At 48.4% G+C, this 23,106-nt stretch overlaps 1 protein-coding gene across 1 annotated transcript in view; it reads right to left on the bottom strand.

Annotated features, from left to right (window-relative positions):
* The window catches only part of LOC115076168, a 190,843-nt gene that overhangs the window by 45,573 nt on the left and 122,164 nt on the right, over positions 1 to 23,106 (bottom strand). Inside the window, exons 6-7 of the mRNA XM_029577309.1 lie at positions 17,773 to 18,150; positions 17,265 to 17,570 (exon numbers count right to left, since the gene is read on the bottom strand). Coding sequence (XP_029433169.1) covers positions 17,265 to 17,570; positions 17,773 to 18,150 — 684 coding nt within the window. The remainder of the gene's footprint in view (positions 1 to 17,264; positions 17,571 to 17,772; positions 18,151 to 23,106) is intronic.

Below are 23,106 nucleotides of genomic sequence, written 5' to 3'. Positions count from 1 at the left end.
ATTGAGAGGCTGGCCTCCTTTTGGCATTGGTGACTCTTTTAGCTTACATGGCAGCCTTGTGATCAGCTCATTGATTTGTTCCCAGACTATCTGTAACTCTTCAGAAGCGATTAGGACTGCAGGGGAGGTTACCCTTAGTGGAAATGGCAAAGGAATCAGAGGTTGCTTCCTGTAGACAATCTGAAAGGGGGGAGATCCAGTGGTGGTGGTTGAAGTGGTTATTGTGGGAAAATTCAACCCACAAGAACAGCAAGGACCAGTTGTCCTGGTACTCATTAACATAAGAGTGTAGAAAGGTTTTAAGGGTCTGATTTGTGCATTCTACTTGTCCATTGCCTTGGGAGTGATAGGCAGTTGTATAGTGTTCCCAAATTTCTTGCAGAGGGCTTGCCAATAGCGAGTGTAAACTGTACCCCCATCTGAGAGAATGTGGTCAGGCAAGCCGGTAGGTAGAAGATATGTTGTGTGAAGAGACATGCCATTTCTGGTATGGAAGGAAGACCTGGCAAGGGAACAAAATGTACCATCTTGGAAAACAATCTAATTATCATCCAATCACTGTAGCACCATGAGAGAGAGGAAAATCCATGATATATCCGTGGAGAAGTGGGTCCATGTAAAGTCCATCCAGGGAGATGATGTATTCTAAGATGTGGAGCTCCTCTTGCTCAAAATTGACATTTCTCAAGTTTGGCATTCAACTTATTTTCATGGAGACACTGTAGGGCCACCCAGATACGTCTGGGATGAGCAGTCAGGGTTTGTGGGAAAAAATCATGATATCATCCAGGTATATGTCCATGCAAGTATAGAGAAAGTCATGGAAAATTTCATTAACAATATTCTGGAAAGCCGCAGGAGCATTACAGAAACCAAAGAACACTACCAAAAATTCACAATGCCCATCCAGTGTGCTGAATGCTGTCTTTCACTCATCCCCAGGCTTGATGCGGATAAGACTATAGGCGTCTTGGATATCCAGCTTCGTTAAAATCTTGGCACCCTGAAGGTGATCAATAGTTTGGTGATCAGTGGCAGAAGGTACTGATTCTTCTTCATAATGGAATTTAAACCACAATAATCTATAAATGGTCTAAGGTGTCCATCCATTTTAGCCATAAAGGAGAACCCAGTGCCTGCTGGAGAGGATGATAGTCAGATAAACGCTCTGGCAAAGTTGTTTTGGATGTATTTGAACATAGTTGGTGATTCAATTATTATAAATGTAGATAGCAGGGTGGCTGGTGGACGTGAGGACCGCCTGGTGCGAAGGTGGCAGACCTCATGCGTCACCTAAATAGGATTATAGACAGTGCTGGGGAGGAGCCGGCTGTCATAGTATATGTGGACACCAATGATATAGGACAATGTGGGGTGGCATTCTCTGAAATGCTTCCTGTTCCACGTGTAGGTCCCCAGAGGCAGGCAGAGCTCCAGAGTTTCAATGTATGGATGAGACAATAGTGCAGAGAAGAGGGATTCAGTTTTGTAAGGAACTGGGGAAATGGGGAGACTTTTCTGAAAGGATGGGCTCCACTTAACCAGAGTGGAACCAAGCTGCTGGCACTAACTTTCAAAAAGGAGATAGAGCAGCTTTTAAACTAGAACAAGGGGCAAAGCTGACAGTCAGCAGTGCATGGTTCGGAGCAATGTATCCTTGAAGGATACTAATGAAACAGGAGAGTTCGGGCATCCCAACAGAGAGGTTCCAATAAAAGAAAAACATAACCCATGTGCCTATATGTAAAAAATCACCGAAGCTAATGATTTCCAAATTATCCCTAACAACTGAAAAAGCAGGTTATTAATAAAAACAAAAAACATTTATTTATTTATTTACTTTTATTTACCGACATTCGTGAAGCACATCATGCCGGTTTACAATGAACTCAAGGAGGAAAATTACAATAAAACAATAAAACAACAAATCAATAAAAACAATAGAGCAATAAAACAAAGGAGGAGGGTGGGGAGGGAGGATACGGAGGGGTGGGAGAGGGAGGGGATGGGGGATGGGAAAGGCAGAACTGATAGAAGAAGTAAGAAACAAACTAAAAAGAAGTAACTATATACAGTTGACAATATGTACAGTTGCAATCAACGTATGTTGATTGCAGGGTCACTACTGTGGCTAAGATGGAAAAGCCCATGCAGTTGGGTGGTGGGCGGCTGACACCTGAAGAGCGCCTCCGGCAGAGACAAACAGGTCTCTGCCGGAGGCGCTCTTGTGATATTGTGGTGCACCTGGCCACCATCTACAGACCTGTCCTATCTGTCCTGAAAACTTCCCGGCCTAAGTTCAGTAGGGGTCCTGAACTTGGGCACAAGCTCTCCGGCCCCCAGTTACTGTACCAGTCACATTGTTCTGGGGCTCCTGATTCTTTCCAGTTCTTGCTCTGGTAGATTCAAGAGCAGGAGGTAATTTCATTCTCAAGGATCTTGTCCAGCTCCTGGGTATAAAGACCCGCTCACGCGAGACCTCCTTGTGTATAGCATCTATTTATGGAGAGCCATTACCTGGCAGAATCTCCCTTACCACAGAACCTGTCCAGCTGCACACTGGCGCCTTATATACAGAAGAACTTTAACTGCTAGTACTGGAGAAATCCATACATCCGGTAGTCCTCAGACTCCCCTGGCTACAAAAGTATTACGTTCGTGCCTTTTCTCGCCCTCGCACCACCCTCTCTACCTTTGTGGCGACTCCCTTCGGGTCTGACGGACAGATGCTGCCGCGGCTTCTCCTCGCCTTTTCTTCCTGGAATCCCCGGGCTGGCTTGACGCTGCAGATCTGCCATGTTCCTGATGACATAAGGGCGCGTGCGCTCCAGACTTTGTACCAGCAAGGGCGCGAACCTCGGGGGTGTCCCCCCGTAGTGACGTCATCCGCTTCCAACTTAAAAGGTCTTTGCTTGCAACTAAGAATCAAGTTAGCAAGGAGGGGAAGGGAAAGGAAACCTTTCTTCGCTGCTCTGCCTCTACAAACTTACCTAGGGGTACCCGCGCCTCAGCTCAGCAACCCAGAGATCATATTCCAGTATATCTGAGGGACTTCAGCCCTGCCGGGTACATCAGCTCACTACTGCCACCTGGTTCAATTTCCAGTCTAATAAAGAACTATCCGTGTTTGTCTCATACTCCAGCCTAGCCGGTGGTCCCACTCAGGATCTCCTCCTGGGGTCGCTGTCATCTGCCATCGGCCCAGGGATTCACCATTTCTACTAAGTGTTTATTTCTTACACTACTAGCGGTATCTTACAGACTGCCATTCTGTGGGAGCCAACCTACTACAGATCAATATATTATAGTCTGCTAGCTCCTCCCCTTGGAGGAGCAGCATTGAACAGATTGCTAACTCCTCCATTCTTGAGGAGTAGATCTCTTCAGACTGCTAACGCCTTAGCAGATTTCTAACAGATTGTTAACTCCAGTGAATGGCTTAAAAGTATGGGACACATTTAACTTCATTGAATTCAGCTTTCAAGAAAAGCATTTGGAGAAGCAGTACTCCTGGGGATTCAGCTCAAGGTAATTGATGTTTGTAGCCCATGGGCCCGGCTCACCTTTCTGCCTTACAGGCTATTCCGGGCTTAGCTCAACACCTTTCAGAACAGCAAGAAATCTTGGAGAAAGTGACTGCAGCTTTCCACCAGCTTCACACACAGAAGGCACAAAGCACAGCTTCTATACAAGAAGGACTGTTACCAGAGGTAACTTTAAAGTCAGCTGTTCCACTGGCGGCGCCTGTTCGATTCTCCGGAGAACTCCAGAAGACTCGAGGCTTCTTGAATCAGTGCAACTTACATTTCTCTCTACAACCTTCATTGTTTCCCACAGGCCTCTCTAAGACCAGCTACATTCTGTCTTATTTGGATGGGAGAGCCTTATCGTGGGCATCTACCTTGTGGGAACGCAAGGACCCTATCTTGCAGGACATAGAAAGATTTATGGACTTGTTTAAATCCGTTTTTGATGACCCTGCTCGTATGTCTGTTGCTGGATTTGCTTTGGTGGACTTGAAGCAAGGCAACAGATCTCTGGCGGAATTTGCCATTGAATTTAAAACTCTAGCAGCAGAATTATGCTGGGACCCCAAATGCCTGAAGACACTCTTTTGCAGAACATAAGAACATAAGAAAATGCCATACTGGGTCAGACCAAGGGTCCATCAAGCCCAGCATCCTGTTTCCAACAGTGGCCAATCCAGGCCATAAGAACCTGGCAAGTACCCAAAAACTAAGTCTATTCCATGTAACCATTGCTAATGGCAGTGGCTATTCTCTAAGTGAACTTAATAGCAGGTAATGGACTTCTCCTCCAAGAACTTATCCAATCCTTTTTTAAACACAGCTATACTAACTGCACTAACCACATCCTCTGGCAACAAATTCCAGAGTTTAATTGTGCGTTGAGTAAAAAAGAACTTTCTCCGATTAGTTTTAAATGTGCCCCATGCTAACTTCATGGAGTGTCCCCTAGTCTTTCTACTATCCGAAAGAGTAAATAACAGATTCACATCTACCCGTTCTAGACCTCTCATGATTTTAAACACCTCTATCATATCCCCCCTCAGTCGTCTCTTCTCCAAGCTGAAAAGTCCTAACCTCTTTAGTCTTTCCTCATAGGGGAGTTGTTCCATTCCCCTTATCATTTTGGTAGCCCTTCTCTGTACCTTCTCCATCGCAATTATATCTTTTTTGAGATGCGGCGACCAGAATTGTACACAGTATTCAAGGTGTGGTCTCACCATGGAGCGATACAGAGGCTTGGACACCCGCATAAAAGGACGAGCTGGCTGCTCGTCAGACACCTGACTCCCTGGAAGAATTAATATCCTTAGCCACTAGGATTGACTGGCGACTCCGAGACAAGGTGAAGGAACTCCGGCCTAAGGTGTTACCTGGGATGAAACCAACCAGTGCTCCTGCACTACGAGGGGGTACAGCACCTCCTGCTGTGGAGAAGAAGGAATTGAAGGAATCTGGTCACGGTCACTTGACCTCTAAAGAGAGAGGATTTAGGAGGAAGAACGGCCTGTACATGTTCTGTGGTCAGCTAGGCCATGATGTTTTTGTTTGCCATATTCGTCCGGGAAACGGACAAGCCTGAGTCCCGCGGGAGGACTGTTCTTGGGCTATGGAGCAATATCTCCTCCACTCTCTCATCCAGTCTCTGTGATCCCTGAACCAGTGACGGTTCAAACCTCTGCACTGAAGGACTCGGGCAAGAGAACTCCAATCTCAGATGTTTTGTGGAATACCTGAGGAGTCCATGTGGTAAATTTGAAGATCCACTATTGTATCACAATTTGAAGTGGGCCTTGGATGATTCTTTTCACCCCCACTTATTTTGAAGATCTCATACAACATTACCAGCAGTTTTTCTATTACCTGCTGTTATTCATAGCGGTTGCTATGTGCGCCATAGCTAGGTGGCGCTCTACATCTTTAATGTTTTCCTAGATCACAAATTTGAGATATTTACTATGATCTGCCCACTCGGAAGTCATGCTGAAGGACTACAGCACTGTTGATTCCGAAGAAGAAAATATCTCTAACTACCAGCCTGGTTATCTGCTGGTGCTACCATCAGATCCAAAGAAGAAGACATCCCTAGCTACCAGCGTTCACAATTGGTTCACTCGGAAGTCGTGTCCAGAAGTCTTTGGCACTGTTGATTCCAAAGAAGATATCTCTCACTATCAAACTTTAGATTATTCGGAAGGCATGCTGGAGGTTTACAGCACTGTTGATTCCGAAGATGAAGATAACTCCATCCATCAGCCTGTTCGTTTTGCTGATATTGTCATCATCTCTCTTCCAGCATCCTGCGGAAGAGCTATTCAGAAGTGGATTTTGGACCAGTTTCTACATCACCACTTCCACTGAAACTTCAGTGATGTCCACGGCAGGCCTCTCATTGCTGCTGACTTCATTATACACTCTGCTAGATTCTTCAAATCTCAACATCTAGATCTCATCGTGAAATTACGAACTTGAATTCAAGAAATTTGAGACCCTGGATGTTTGAAGAGAGACTGAGTTTTGTTTGCCTGAAAGGGCTTCGGCCCTGAAATCATCTTGGGAGCCTCAGACCTATTGGATAAGAGATGCTTCATCAGTTCCACCTCACGCATCTCTGGTACTTAATCTGGTACCCAAAGAGGAGACCACCCTTTGAAGGGGGGTACTGTTGCGTTCATGCCTGTTCTCGCCCTCGCTCCACCCTCTCTACCTTTGTGGCGACTCCCTTCGGCTCTGACGGACAGATGCTGCCGCGGCTTCTCCTCACCTCTTCTTCCTGGAATCCCCAGGCTGGCTTGACGCTGTGGATCCGCCATGTTCTTGATGATGTAAGGGCGTGCGCACGCGCACACCCCAGACATTGTACCAGCAAGGGCGCGAACCTCGGGGGCGTTCCCCCGTAGTGACATCCACTTCCAACTACGAATTGAATTAGCAAGGAGGGGAAGGGAAACCTTTCTTCGCTGCTCTGCCTCTACAAACTTAACTAGGGGCACCCGCTCCTTGGGGGCCCCGCTCCCGTCTTCTTGATTTCGGATTGCTAAGACGGGATCCAGTACTCGCTCCTCGAGGGCCTACGTCCCTGAATGCTCAGAAGACTCCTCACTGCCTGGAAGCAATTGCAGACGGGAACACTGCGAGTTCTATTGCAGATAGGAATTGGTACTCGCTCCACGAGGGCCTATGTTCCTAATCTCTGAAGACTCCCTTCTGTCTAAGACATTATCGCAGGTACGGAGATCATGAGTTATTATTTCAGATTGCAGATAGGAACCGGTACTCGTCCCACGAGGGCCCATGTTCCTAAAACCCTTCACAGACTCTCTTCTATCTCAGAAGCTACCGTATACCTATACCTGGTACATTACTATTACAGATTGCAGATAGGAACCGGTACTCGTTCCATGAGGGCCTATGTTCCTAAATCTCTCCAAGACTCTCTTCTATTCCAGATGCCATCCCATACACAGGCTGCCTATAGGAACCAGTACTCACCTACGGCTCTTGTTCCTGAATATACTGAAAACTCTCTGTTTCATAAGAGGCCATTAAAGATATCTACAATTGTGAGTGTATCATCTACTACTGGTTATGTATCCAGAATATCCTGTCTACTCACTACCTATAGCCTCTCTCTATATTCCAGTATCTGAGGAACTTCAGCCTTGCCAGGTATATCAGCTCACAACTGCCACCTCTGGTGGTACAACTTCCAGTCTAATAAAGAACTATCCGTGTTTGTCTCATACTCCAGCCTAGCCAGTGGTCCCTCTCAGGATCTCCTCCTGGAGGCGCTGTCATCTGCCATCGGCCCAGGGATTCACCATTTCTACTAAGTGTTTATTTCTTACACTACTAGCGGTATCTTACAGACTGCCACTCTGTGGGAGCCAACCCACTACAGATCAATATATTATAGTCTGCTAGCTTCTCCCCTTGGAGGAGCAGCATTGAACAGATTGCTAACTCCTCCCTTCTTGAGGAGTAGATTTCTACAGACTGCTAACTCCTTAGCCGATTCCTAACAAAAAGCATTCTCCACAATTCAATTGAGGTTCATTACAACTAGTTGAGTGGGGTTCCGCCTGTCATCAGTCCTGCCTTCAGAAAGTGGTACCGCCATCCGTGGTTCCTCTGGTTGTCACCTCTTCTGGCATACCCACGCCTTACGCAGATTTCAAAGATGCGTTTTCCAAACAAAAAGCAGACCTTCTTCCGCCTCTTCAGAGATTTGATTGCCCTATTGATCTCCTTCCAGGTACCATGCATCCTCGAGGATGTACCTACCCTCTGTCTCTATCCGAGACGAGGGACATGATGGAGTACATCCAAGAAAAACTTGCGAAGGGTTTCATCCGCCCCTCTACTGTTGTGTTGGAGGTGGACCCTTGGACCAAGGTGGGGTTGACGCAACCCATAGGTGAGAACCTATGGGTCTCCACTGTTGGCAGTTGGAGTGGGCTGAAGGTAGAGTCCACTGGAGCTTCAACTGTACCAGCCCTTATTCCCCGCGGGTTGAGCCTTTGGGTGCTGGGGCCGGCAGGACTTAGATGGGACTCAAGGTTGGTTTCTGAGTAATTGGTTCAGCCCAGAGACAGCAGTCGATAGATGGAGGAGTCCTACCCTGGACTGGGTACAGTACTGGAACTCAGGCGCCAATGGAACGGAGAGTGCTTGAGTAAAGATACGCCAGAGCCTGGTAAGTCCACATCCTGGGGATAGGTTAGGAGAGGCATCAAGAACAGGCTTGGATTTGGGCCTGCAGCAAGGGGAGGTCATGGCAAGCAATGATGAATTCTGAACACAGAATTCAAGTAGTCAATCAAGGTGATGGTCTGATCATGGAGAAGTCTGGCGTAGTCAGGCATAGCAAAGGTCTGGAGACAGGCTGTAGCATAGTCAGGTGTAGCGGAGGTCTGGATCTGGGCTGTAGCGTAGTCCAACAAAGCAAAGTCGATATCCGTAGAGTCAGTCCAAACATAGACAGGGTAGGAACGATGAAGACAGGAATCGGGAAAAACGAAGGTCAGGAACAAGGAATAGAGACATAGGCATCCTTGAGGAGGCATGGTTCCTGGAAGGAGGTTGATTGGACAATCAAACCTTCGGAGGAGGTTGGCCTTTTGCTTGGAGAACATGTCCTCAAAGGCTGCATATGGAGCAGGTATGCCAGAGGATGTAGTAGCCAGAGGGACCACAGGTGGTGGTATCACTTTCTGGAGACAGGACTGGTGGCATGCAGGACCCCCACGCCACCAGTTGCAATGAACCCCAGTTGAATTGGGGGGAATGCTTCTGTAGCTAAGGGAGTACAAGAACTATGGGATGGATGGATTTCTCCAACACTAGTAATTAGAGTTCCTCGCTATGTAAGGCTCCAGTACATAACTGGACATGTTCCATAGTCAAGGAAATTCGGCGGGGTAATGGCTCTTCATAGACAGAAGCAATACATAGCAACATTTCAAGCGAGCAGGCCTTTATGCCCAAAAGCTGAATAAGGACCTTGAGAATGAAATTACCTCCTGCTCCGGAGTCAACCAGAGCAAGAACCAGAAAGGACCAGGAATCCCAGATCAGGGTAACTGGTACAAATAACTGAGGGGCCAGAGAGGTTGCACCCAAGTTCAGGATCCCTACTGAGCTTGGGCCAAGGAGTTTCCTGGGCGTATAGGACAAGTCTGTAGATGGTGGCCAGGTGCTCTGCGATACAGACCAAGACCAGTTTACCTCTGCTGGAAGCACTCTTCTGGTATCAGCCACCCATGACCCAACTGCATAGGCTCTTTCGTCTTAGCCACCCTAGTATCACTGCTGAGAGCAGGGTTGGTAAGAGGTGGTGAATGGGAACAAACCCGCAAAGGCTTCTTGGGCATCTGACTTTCCCGGTGAAACTCTTGGAGATGATGGTCAATTCCGCCTGCCAAGTCTATAAGGTCCTCCAGAGAGGAAGGGAGCTCCCGTGCAGCCAGCTCATCTTTCAGCTGTGGGGAGTCCATCCAGGTAGATAGCTCGGAGGCAGTCTTCCTGCCAAGCAAGCTCAGTAGACAAAGTCCGAAACTCAATGGTATAGTCGAAAAGACTTCTTTGACCTTGACTGAGATGTAGTAAGCTGGTGCTTGCCACAGCATGTCGCCCAGGATCATCGCAGGTCCATCTGAATACAGCCACAAACTGAGCCAATTCTTTCAGCAAGGAATCTGAGCGTTCCCACATGGGCGAAGCCCAAGCCAGCTCCTTTCCTTCAAGGGGGGATAGAATGAAGGAGACCCTTGTCAACTCGTCCTGGAAGATGGAGGGCTGCAGAGCAAATTGCATATAACATTGGTTAATAAACTCTCTGCAGAGTCTGGAGTCACGATTGAAGTATGGGGGTGCTGAAAGTGCCAAAGCTCGAGGCATCAATGGAGATGGCTGTGGAAGAGGAGAAGCTGGAAGAGGAACCGGATTATTGGTAAGGGCATCAAGCCGGGGGTGAAGATGATCCATGGAGGAGGCCAGTGCCTCAAAGTGCTGCTGTTCTTGTACCTTGGAGGCCAGGCCTGGGATGGCCAGGAGAGCATGTGGCTCCACTGAGTCCATGGCCTTTGCAAACTGTTGCATCAGAGGTGGAGCCTTGGATCAAGGTGGGATTGATGCAACCCGTAGGTGAGAACCTATGGGACCCATCATCGGCAGGTGGAGTAGGCTGAAAGTAGAGGCCACTGGAGCTTCACCTATACCAGCCCTCATTCCCCGCAGGTTGAGCCTTTGGGTGCCAGGGCCAGCAGGACTTAGGTGGGTCTCGAAGTTGGTTTCTGAGAGTAAATTGGTTCAGCCCAGAGACAACAGTCGATAGATGGCATAGTCCTATCCTGGACTGGGTAAAGTACTGGAACCTGGGCACCAATGGAGCGGAGAGTAACTGGAGGCGCTCGAGCAAAGATAGGCCGGAGCCTGGTAAGTCCGCATCCAGGGGATAGGTTAGGAGAGGCATCAAGGACAGGCTTGGATCAGGGCTGGCGACAAGCAGAGGTCATGGCAAGCAGTTAAGAATTCTGAATACAGAAGTCTATAGCATAGTCAATCAAGGCGATGGTCTGATCATGGAGAAGTCTGGCGTAGTAAAGGTCTGAGTCTGGAGAGAGGCAATAGAGTAGTCAGGCTTAGCAGAGGTCTGGGTGTGGAGATAAGCAGTAGAATAGTCAGGCGTAGCAGACGTCTGGGTCTGTAGATAAGCGGTAGAGTCATCAGGCATAGCGGAGTTCCAGATCTGGAGACAGGCGGTAGAGTAGTCAGGTGTAGTGGAGGTCCGGATCTGGAGATAGGCTGTAGCGTAGTCCAACAAAGCAAAGTCGATATCCGTAGAGTCAGTCCAAACAGACAGGGCAGGAACGATGAAGACAGGAACCGGGAAAAACAAAGGTCAGGAACAAGGAATAGAGAGGATTCTCTATCAGCAACAAGTATGAGGAGATCTGTTAAAAAGGCAACACTATGCAGCGAGGCCTGAGCTTAATAACACTGGAGAGTCTGACGTCAATATCCGGGGCCGCGGACAGATTCCCACCATGGGCCCTTTAAAAGGATTAGCGATATGCGTGCCTAGGGAGGGGTGCTGCGTGGGTGGCGGCATCTCTCTGCGGACCCCGCGGAGATGACCGATGAGCAATGGCATCTTGACTGGCAACACTGGGGACCATGGCAGAGCTGGAGGCACCAGGGGTGGCCCGAGGTCAGAGCTGGCGGCCCACCCGCGCCGCGGGTCTGCCGCGGAATGCACATGTAACATCTACCTCTCCTGCTGGGGTGGGATTCTTTTTTGTGACCAAGAAAGATGGGTCACTTAGACCGTGTATTGACTACTGCAGCCTAAATGCCATCATCTGCAAACCCAAGTATCCTCTGCCACTAATCTCAGAACTATTCAATCGTTGTCAAGGAGCATGCATATTCACAAAATTGGACCTCTGCGGAGCATATAGCCTGGTACAAATCCGTCCCGATGACATTTGGAAGACTGCCTTTAACACCTGGGTCGGGCATTATGAATACCTGGTGATGCCTTTCAGCCTCTAGAACACGCCTACAGTTTTCCTACGAATAATGAAAGAAATTTTCAAAGATTTGCTGTATACCAAGTTGTGGTTTACCTGGACGATATCCTTGTCTTTTCTAAAGACCTGGCCACACACCGCACTGATGTCCGTACCATCATCCAACACCTTCGAGAGAACCACTTGTTTGCAAAATTGGACAAATGCTTGTTCGAGAAATCCAGCCTACCTTTCCTCGGATCTCCCAACAAGGTTTTTCCATGGACCTGGCTAAGTTAAAAGGAATCCGGGATTGGCTGCAACCCGTGAGTCTTAAAGCTCTCCAACGTTTCCTGGGATTTCTGAACTACTATCACCATTTCATCCCATGTTACTCCATTCTGGCTGCTCCTTTGACAGCCCTTACCCGTAAGGGCCAAGATACTCGAAATTGGACTCCTGAGGCCATCGCAGCCTTCCACCGCCTCAAAAAAGCCTTCCAGGTGGGGTCTTGCCTACATCATCCGGACCCGAACCGTCCATTTCAAGTGGAAGTGGATGCCTCCACTATTGGAGCTGGGGTGATCCTAAGCCAATGCACTGCTTCTGGAACTATAGTCCCATGCTCATTCTACTCCCGTAAATTCTCATCTGCGGAGCAGAACTACAGTATAAGAGATAGAGAGCTACTCACCATAAAGCTGGCCCTTTAAGAATGGCGCCCGTGGCTAGAGGGTGTGCAACATAAGTTCACTGTGCTCACCGATCATAAGAACCTGGAACTTCTGAGCCAACGTCTCAACACCCGTCAAGCTCAATGGGCTCTGTTCTTTTCCAGGTTCAATTTTGAGCTTCATTACCATCCAGCCAATAAAAACCTCTGGGCAGATGCCCTATCATGCTTCTTTGAGCCTGAAGACACTCCGGAAGAACTCAGCCATATAATAGACCCGGCCTGTATCTGTCTGCTACTTATGCAGTCCCTGCTGGGAGGACTGTCGTGCCCTGACGACTCCGAGAAAGAGTCCTCCACTGATGCATGATTCAAAGTTTTCCGGTCACCCAGGATGAGCACAAACCTTGGCATTGCTCCAGCGGTTCCTCTGGTGGCCTACTATGGTCTCTGACGCTAAAGCATACATCGAATCCTGTAACACTTGTGCACAGCAAAAGCCCCTGGTCAGTTGACCTTGGGGTATCCTGCAACCAATTTCAGCTCCCGAGGAACCATGGACCCACCTGTCTATGGATTTCATCATGAATTTGCCTCCATCGAAGGGTCATACCGTAATATGGGTAACCATAGAACGATTTTAAAAAATGGCCCATTTCGTCCCTCTACCGGGCCTACCATCTGCTCCAGAGTTGGCACACCTATTTTTTCACCATATCTTTAAATTGCATGGCCTACCCAAGGACATTGTCTCCAACAGAGGTCCACAGTTTGTTGCTAGATATTGGCGCACTCTTTGCTGAAAATTCAGCATTAATATCAGTTTAACAACTGCCCAAGCTAACGGACAAGCCGAGCAAATGAATCGCTATTTGAAGGCCTTCCTGCGCACTTACATCAATGATCGCCAAGAAAATTGGTCCGAACTTTTATCCTGGGTGGCGTTTTCTCACAACTCCCACATCGCCACTGCTACAGGTAAGTCACCGTTCTCTTTCGTCTATGGGAAACAACCATGACCACTGCTGCCCATACCTTTGCCATTACCGTCCCCTGTTGCACAGGCTAATGCGGATGCCCTCAAGACTTTATGGGAGCAGACGAACCTTTGCTTACGTCAAGCCGCTTCCCAGGCCAAGAGAACTGCTGACAGTCACTGTCACTCGGCTCCTGAATTTCTCCCTGGCCAGGAAGTCTAGTTAAGTACTCAGTAAATATATCTGACTCAGAATACCTTCCCAAATATTCGCTCCAAGGTATATTGGACCTTTTACGGTCACCAGACGCATTGGACCCGTGACATACCAGCTTCAGCTGCCTTCTATGCTGGGAATACATAATATGTTTCATGTATCTCTCTTAAAACCTGTGGTCCTATCCTGGCCTGCCCAAGAGGCTCCTGAACCACCTCCACTTGTGGCTGAAACTGATACGACATACAAGGTACACAAAGTCCTCTATGTCCACCATAGGGGCCACCGGTGGGAATACCTCCTTTCTTGGGAGGGTTATGGACCCGAAGGGAATTCTTGGGAACCAGCTCAGAACATCCTGGACAAAACCCTCCTCCTGAACTATCATTGTGCCCATCTGGGCAAACCCCGACCTCCAAGAGGGGGGCGTAAAGGGGGTACTGTTACCGGTTCCATCCACGGCAGAACCTCAGCACGGCCCCCTTACCTTTTCACAGGGGCTCCAGCCTCTGGTTCCTCCTCGCTGGCGGCGGTGGGCCACCAGCTCCATCCTCGGGCCTCCCCCGGTGCATCTGGCCCTGCCACAGTCCCCATTATTCCCGGTCCTGATGCCACTGCTCAACGGGCCTCTCCGCATGGCCCGTGAAGAGATGCCACCACTCGCGCAGCTCTCCTAAGCGGGCGTGTGCGCATCACTAATCCTTAGGTAGGGACTGCAGCAGGAACCTATCCATAGTATTTAAGCTCAGGCTCCGCTCCCTAGTTTTGCCTTTGCAACAGGTCTCCTCGCTGGTCGAGTACTCGTTGCTACTTAGAGATTCATCTCTTCCCTGCGTTCCTGCTCTGCTTATGCTTCAGATCGACTACACGGACTTTGACTCTGCTTCGCCTATCTCCAGACCATGCTATTGACTATCTCCATGATCAGACCTCAGCTTTGCTTGACTAGCTGTGATCAGACCTCAGCTTTGCTTGCCACTGCCTCTGGATTTCCGCCAGCCCTGACTCAAACCTACCATTGGATGCCTCTTCTGCCTACTCCCTGGATGTGGATTAATTAGGCTTTGGCCTACCTTTGCTCGAGCACCCTCTTTCTGCCTTTGTTCCATTAGCGCCAGAGTTTCCAGGACATTATCCTGTCTGGAGTAAGACTGTACCATCTCTCGTCTGTGTTTCTGGGCTGAACCAACTTTTCCTGCTTCATTTTCCAGATGCAAGGCTTGCAGGTTGAAGGTGGCTCTTCATCGTGATGGTATAAAATGTCTTCCCTCATCCTCTACAGCAAACATGAGTATCCTGCACTCTTCAGCAGATGTGGCTGTCTCCCTCCTGGACTGGCTGCAATTAACACTCGAAGTATCATTGGGAGAGGGTGCTAGCAGTAGAGGGGTGCCCAATGTCAGCACAGCATTGGTCCCTTGGGCATGAATTTGGGTTCCGTGTGCAGCCACACATCCATTTCTGTGAACATCTGAGTAGAGATCACCATGAGATTCAGTGTGAATTTACTGATGGGGGAGTGTACACATCCTTATCTCTTCCTCTGCACCCCCATCCCACTTTCACACATTCTCTTATACCAGCATGAGATTCAGTGTGAATTTACTGATGGGGGAGTGTACACATCCTTATCTCTTCCTCTGCACCCCCATCCCACTTTCACACATTCACTTATACCAGCCCTCATTCCCACAGGGAATGAGGGCTGGTATAAGTGAAGCGCCAGCAGCCTCAGCCTATCAGCCTACTCCACTTGCCGATGGTGGGGACCCATAGGTCCTTACCTACAGGTTGTGTCAACCCCACCTCGGCCCAAGGGTCCACCTCCGACACAACACCAGCCGTACTTAGGCGAGGGTCTCTAGAAATAGGTAAGAAAGCAGAGTCCAGGGCCAGGCTAGGTTCAGAGACAGGCAGCTAACAGTCTAAACAAGGGTCCAGGCAGAGGTTGGAGGCAGGCAGTAATCAGGTGAGACAAGAGTCCAAACAGTACCAGGTCTCCACTTGAGAAGCAAGGAGAATGAGAGGTTGAGCAGGAACAGGATCAGCCTGGGCAGACAATGCAACATCCACTACTGAGGTAGTTGAACCTGTTACTGAGGCAGTCTTAAATAGAGGGAGACCAATGATTTCATCTAAGGGCGCCGCAGGGATTTCCCGCTGTGGGCCCTTTAAGAGGCTCAGCAATGAAATGCATGGGTGCTGAGTAGGGCCAGTAGCATCCTGTCGCGTTGGTTGTAATGAGAGCAAGCTGCCGTGAAGACTCTGCTTTGGGATGAGTAGTGGGGTTTGCAGGGATCTACTGTGAGCCATGAAACGCAACAGTAGCAGCAGCAGTAATTCTCTGGCTCCCTTCATGCTGCCTGGGAGGAGGGTGAAACAAGAGGAGAGGAGCTGGATTAGGGTGCAGAATAGCTCTTCAGTTCTGTCCACTCCAGATGTTCCAGCCTCAGCTCTACCACCCCTCCTCCTGTTCTCAGCTGCCATCTGGAAGTGGTGCAGGTCCTACAGCAGAAAACAGAGGGCTGTTTTCTATTGAATGTGTTTCCTTGTAGTAAAACTGGGTGCCCAAACCTATCCAGGGGGAGAGCACTGGGATGAAAGAGGTAGATAAGAGGGAAAGTGATGAGTTCAGCCTTGGAGACAGATGGCCGAATGCTGAGGTTATTGCTGGAAGGAGAAAGAAAGAGAATGTGTGAAAGTGGGATGGGGGTGCAGAGGAAGAGATAAGGATGTGTACACTCCCCCATCAGTAAATTCACACTGAATCTCATGGTGATCTCTACTCAGATGTTCACAGAAATGGATGTGTGGCTGCACACGGAACCCAAATTCATGCCCAAGGGACCAATGCTGTGCTGACATTGGGCACCCCTCTACTGCTAGCACCCTCTCCCAATGATACTTCGAGTGTTAATTGCAGCCAGTCCAGGAGGGAGACAGCCACATCTGCTGAAGAGTGCAGGATACTCATGTTTGCTGTAGAGGATGAGGGAAGACATTTTATACCATCACGATGAAGAGCCACCTTCAACCTGCAAGCCTTGCATCTGGAAAATGAAGCAGGATTAGGAGGCAAGAGGGATCTGGGCCACCACTGAGAAAATTTGAAACACGCATCTAGAACAAATAATTATAAATGGAAGAAAGAAGGAAACTGCTGCTGAACACTGGAGGGTGGGAAGGTAGAAAATTGGTCCCTGGCAGAGGTGAAGGCAGGGAGAGAGATAAGGAAGTGGGGGGGAGGGGAGAAGCGGGGACAGAGACTAGAGAGGACAGAGGGGGAATAGGATCAAGAAGTGCGAGGGGATTGGGGGCAAGATTATAAACTCTTTGGGTAAGGGTATTATTGTACCCAAGTTCTAAAAATATGGTAAACCACCTTGAGCCATAGAAAGGCATGCAAAAACCGCTCTTTCTAAAGGAGAAGAAATTAGAGTATGGGAGGGATGGGATGAGGAAAGGGAAAGAGAAAGAAAGCAGGTGGGATGGGGAATTCGAGTGTTGGCTCCCAGGTGCCAGAGACCCACAGTATGACACTGATTAGACTGGTAGGAAACTTACATTTTTATTGTTTGTGATGCGTGGGTGGAGGGGAGGGAGAGAGGGGGGTGAGCCATGTGCATTCTAATTTTTTTCCAGCAGGGATACTGATTACAGGAAGTCCAGGCTTATTGGGGTAAAAAGAAACAGAAAGCTGGGTGCAGCTTTTATTGGTTTTGGTTCAAACCAGAGAAAAGCAGACAGATTTTCTGCAGTCCAAACTTTGCAAGACTCTTTCACATTTATGAATACGTGGCCTGGGAAAAAATGGATTATTCTATCACAGTACTTTTTTCAATCAAAGTAAGCTACTTACTTTTCACATTTAAGGAGACAGTTTTCTCTGTGGAAATTTTTATCTTAGGGTAGTACACCAAACAGGTCAGAATTTTCCTATTATCGTCCATAGTTGGAGTAAAAGTGAAAATGGATGAAAAGACGAATGATCCATAGTCATAAGGAGATTTTGTGCTATTTGTGGAATTAGGTCTAGTTAAAGCTCCTACCCAGATGAAGACGGGGGCGGTTCCTGCACACCTTACTGGAGATGTGCAGTTGAACGACACTGGAACATCTGCCGCCAGTATCTCGGGGATTGAGAACTCGGGCTTCCTCGAGAGACCTAAAAAAGAAATAGAGAAAGAAAGTGCCACATCGCAGAAAACCATCAGCAAAGATAAAACAGTGCCAAGGCCAAATATGTGATATTACTGCCATATGCTCATCTCATCACTTCTGCAGCAATATGAATGGCATATGTTTGTTGTACTTAATGTAAAGGCTTCTGATTAGTTTAGGAAGTCAGAAATGTAGAAGATACTTACCTCTTACAGTGATAGAAGTTGGTTGTAACACGTGACTATACACATGTCCTCCCTCAAACCTGAAGTAATATACGCCGGTATCCTGTTCCATGGCGTCATCGATCCTAAAGGTGCAGTCACAATTTGATGTGTTCCCAACAAAGGTGAAGCGATCCTTGGTATATTCATCCAGTAGTTTTAATTTATTACTTGATGTTACAGGTTTTGCTAAGACAGAATCTCCCTGTCTGAACCAATGTCCATGAAAAACTCTTCTTATTTTAACTTTTAATGGGATAGTGAACTGACACCGGATGACCACACACATACCCACATCACCTATTACCGGAGTATCAACATTTAAATAATCCATTGTCTTCAGGTCATGGCAGGGGGAACCTGAAGGGAAAAATATATTTAGTGTTACAAAAGTACAGCATTTATGACTGAATATCAGTTTCAATACAAGGCTAAGCCCCAAATGCTCACAATATGACAGAAAGCAGAGTTGCTTACCTGTAACAGGTGTTCTCCCAGAACAGCAGGATGTTAGTCCTCACATATAGGTGACATCATCAGGATGGAGCCCTATCACAGAACACTTTTGTCAAAGTTTCTAGAACTTAGGCACACTGCGCATGCTTTTAATATAATTTGTTGATTGTTCTATGTAACACTCACAGGCGAAGTTATGTTTTTATTGTAAACCAGTGTGATTTGTATTTTATACAGGAATGTCGGTATATAAAAGTTAAAAATAAATAAATAAATCCAGCAGGGGTCCCCCTTCACAGTGGGTTGTTTGTTGTAAAATGTACGAGCGAAAAATAGAATAAGAAAACGTAAACGAACCCAACTCCATGGGGTGGCGGGTGGGTTTCGTGAGGACTAACATCTTGCTGTCCTGGGAGAACACCTGTTACAGGTAAGCAACTCTGCTTTCTCCCAGGACAAGCAGGATGGTAGTCCTCACATATGGGTGAATAGCGAGCTACAGTATGCCCGAGTAAGTGAACCAAAAGCACCCAACGACGTGCAACAGGCACAAACAACAACAGGGGTGATTTTGGGTATGAGGGCAGCCTGAGTTTCACAGTGGGTCACAGGAAGGAAGTTGGGTTATTAAAATGGAAACAAATTACGCAGGACAGACTGGCCAAAGATGGAATCCTGTTTGCCAGCCTTGAGACAATAATGAGCTGCAAAGGTGAGAAGAGAGCTCCATGTGGCAGATCTGAAGATGTCAACAAGAGGTACAGAACGGAGGTGCGCTGACATTTTCATGTGTCCCTGTAGCGGAAGGCCTGCTTGTTGGTAGCAGAAGGTAATACAGTCTGCCAGCCAGGTGGACAGGGTCTGCTTGCCCACCGGAACTCAGAGTTTGGTTTTATCGAAGGAGACAAACAGTTGGGTGGACTTCCTATGGGCTGCAGTGCGGTCCAAATAAAAGGCGACCACACGTTTACAGTCCATGGAATGCAGGGCCCGCTCACCTGGGTGTGAGTGAGGTTTCAGAAAAAAAAATGTGGGTAGTATTATGGATTGATTTAAGTGAAAATCAGACACTACTTTTGGCAAAAATTTAGGGTGAGTGCGGAGTACTACATGATCGTGGAGAAATTTTGTGTAAGGTGGGTACGTTACCAGTGCCTGTAGCTCACTGACTCTGCGAGCCAGTGTTAAAGCAAGTAGAAAGAGCACTTTCCAAGTGAGGTGACAGCTCACAGGAGTGCAGAGGCTCAAATGGAGGTTGCATGAGCGGTGCTAATACCACATTGAGGTCCCATGATGGAACCGGAGGACGCAACGGAGGCTTCAGTTGGAGCAAGCCTCTCAAAGCGCCTTACAATGGATTGCGCCGAGATCAGGGCATCTCCTATACCTTTGTGGTAATCGGCTATGGCACTGACATGCACTCGGACGGAGGAAGTTTGTAGACCAGACTCTGAAAGGTACCAGAGGTAGTCCAGGAACAGGAATCTATTTCCTTCATCAGGCACCACAAGGAAAATCTTTTCCATTTGGAACAATAAGATTTCCTAGTAGAAGGCTTTTGTGAAGCTACGAGGACCTGGTACACATTTTCGGAAAAATTAAGGGATTGTAGTATTAACCTTTCAACATCCATGCTGTCAAGGACAGGGAGTGGAGGTTCAGCTGATCTGTGCCCAGGCAAGTTGGTTGCTGGACTGAGAAGTCATGTAGGATGGGAAACCAAACCTGACATGGCCAGGATCATTGAACCCTGGTCTTGTCGTTACTTCATGAGAGTCTTGCTGATGAGTGGAAGTGGAGGGTAGGCATATAGAAGACCCATTGTCCACGAGTGGGCAAAGGCATCCCTCGGTGGTGTCTTGCGGCTGCGGTGTAGAGAGTAAAAGTTGTCTACTTTGGGGTTGTGGATTGACGCAAAAAGGTCTATGTGCAGGCGGCTCCACTGGTAGAAAATTTGGTTTGCTAAAGTGGGATCTAGGGACCATTCGTGGGGATGAAAGGTCCGGCTGAGATTGTCTGCCATCACATTGTCCATGCCTGCCAGGTAGGTTGCTCTCAGCAGCATGGAATGGAGAGAGCCCAGGCCCAGATCTGCGCCACCTCCTGGCACAGCAGGTAAGAGCCTGTGCCCCCTTGCTTGTTGAGGTACCACATCGCTACCTGGTTATCTGTTTGAATTAGGATTACCTTGTTGGATAGGCAATCCTGAAAAGCGAATAGGGCATATCATATTGCCCTGAGCTCCAGAAAACTTATCTGGTGCTTTGATTTCGGTATGGTCCAGGTTCCTTGGGTTTGCAGATTGTTGACATGGGCTCCCCAACTGAGGTTAGAGGCATCCGTTGTCAGTGTAATCTGAGGTTCTGGAGATTGAAAAGGTAGTTTTTATCTGAATATTGGACTCCTGTATCCACCAAGCTAGTGAGAGACGAAGCTGGCTGGTGATGTGGACAATGTGGGACATGTGTTGATATGATTGGGACCACTGGGACTTTAAAGTCCATTGCGTTACTCTCATGGCTAGATGAGCCATTTGGGGTAATATGAACCATGGACACCATGTGACCTAGTAAAGTTAGTAGATGACGAGCTGCGGTGGTTTGGCGAGTCTGTACTGCTTTGGTCAAGTTTGATAATGTGCATGCTCGGTCCTTCGGGAGGAACGCTTTGGCTTGAACGGTGTTTAAATCCACTCCGATGAAAGAAAGGGTACATAATGGAGTCAGATTTGACTTGGGGTAGTTTATAAGAAAACCCAAGGATTGAAGTAGTTGTATAGTGAGGTAGAGGGATTGAAGTACTACCTCCTTGGATGGACATCTGAGCAGCCAATCATCTAGATAGGATAGATGTGGATGCTGCCTTATCATAGGTAAGCTGCTACTACAGACAGGCATTTTGCAAACACATGGGGTGCTGATGCTAGGCCGAACGGTAGCACGCTGTATTGGAAATGCCGGTGACCAATTAAGAATCTGAGATATTTTCGATGAGAAAGGGTTATATCTATATGGGCATACGCCTCCTGAAGATCTAGAGAACAGAGCCAATCTCCATTTTGTAGGAGAGGGAGCATGGTGCCCAAGGTGACCATCCTGAACGTTTCCTTGCGGAGATGTTTGTTTAGGGCACAAGGTCCAATATAGGACGAATGACGCCTGAGTTTTTTGGAATTAGAAAATATTGGGAGTAGAACCCTTTTCCACGCTGCAGTCAGAGGACAGACACGCAGGCAGCGTCCTTGCCGTGTGGAAGGCCCAATGAGGGACAGCTCCCTGCCACTTGGAAGATGGATGCAGGCAGCAGCAGAGACAGCCTCTCTGCCACTTAGACGGAGGACCACGGCAGCAGCACCAGCCGCGAAGGGGCAGGAGCAGCTGTGGCGGCTTCAGCCGTGGAGGAAATCTCGACAGCGGCACTAGGGCTGCGGGGGAGCTGAGACACAGCAGCACGGCCTGCCATGAGGAAACTGCGTCGGCGGCTTGCTGGCCACATTTGAGCTGAAGGTAAGTGGGGGGACTGCCTGCGGCTTGCGGGTAGTACCACACTACTTCTAGCATTCTGTGTATAAATTGGCAAATGAGAGGTCCTCTGGAGGAGAGCAGTGTCTTTCTTCCGGAGGTGAATCCTGGGAGTCATCACCCCAGGGATTGTATGGCTGGTCTTCTCCACCCTGTGGTTCTTCCAATGGAGGGAGAACCCCTAATCCAGCCTGATCAGGAGGTGGCACCAATGGAATTTGAGGAGACACCGAAATAGGTGGAGGTATCGATGTTGTCGATGGGTGTTGGAGTGGCAATATACCTGATGGCCCTGGAATCAGGTCCGGCATCAACGGATCGCGGTCTTTATCGTCGGATGATAGAGAAATAGGTGTCAATGCTGGTGGAGGAACTGATGGTCTTGGAGGCATCGTCAGTCCAGAAGGTACAGGCACCAATGAAAGCGTGCCAATAAGGGTGTCTAGTCTTTCGAGTAGTGGAGCCAGCATTGTAGGCATCGGGTCAGGCCTCGGCATGGGAGTTGGTGCCGGTGGCAATTGAAATCCTCGAAGCACTTGGAAGACTGCCTCTTGGACCATCCGCTCAAATTCCTCCCGGAAGGCTAGTGTTGGTAACACAGCTGCCAGGGTTGGAGGCTCCATGGGCGTTGCCGGAGGATCCACAGGAATATGTGGAGTCTCGGCTGCTGGCACCATTGCAGGTGGGGAACACCTCAGTGTCCAGGGTCCAGAGAAGGATGGGGGCTCCTCTCCCCGGGCCGTTTTGGTCGGTGTTTCCATCGATGTCGATGGTTTGTAGGTGCCCGTTCCAGAAGATGAGTCTCGTCGATATCAATGACGATGCTTGGCCCGGTCATTCTCCAGTGCAGAGGATGATGATGTGTTGGCCTTTGAATGAGAAGATGCTGGTGACGGCCGTTTACAGGTGTCCCAATGCTGAGATGTTGATGGAGATGGAGTCGATGACGGCTTCCGGCTTAGTTCACTTTTGGCCGGCCTAGAAGGGGACGAGCATAGTTTGAAAAGATGTTCCATTTTCACTGTGGGCTCGGTGGCCTTTCAGTGTCATTTGGGCACAACAGGTACACAGTTGGATGTTGTGGAAAGACTCCAAGCATAAGACGCAGACATCACAGGGATCCGTAATGGACATAGTCCTCAGACACTTGGGGCACTTCTGAAAACCAGTCGCCGTTTTTTGAAAAATAAATGTGGCGCACAGTCAGCACCATTGGGAACTGACCGCAAAGAACAAGGTAAAAAAAAACAACTTACCGGCATTAGTGACGTCAATGGCCGATGGGGGACCTCGGGATGGGGAAAAACGTTTTGAAATTTTAAAGAAAATTCCATGAGGA

Source organism: Rhinatrema bivittatum, chromosome 14 (assembly GCF_901001135.1).
Source record: "Rhinatrema bivittatum chromosome 14, aRhiBiv1.1, whole genome shotgun sequence".
Taxonomy (NCBI): Eukaryota; Metazoa; Chordata; class Amphibia; order Gymnophiona; family Rhinatrematidae; genus Rhinatrema; species Rhinatrema bivittatum.
This window is presented reverse-complemented; position numbering and strand designations above follow the sequence as displayed.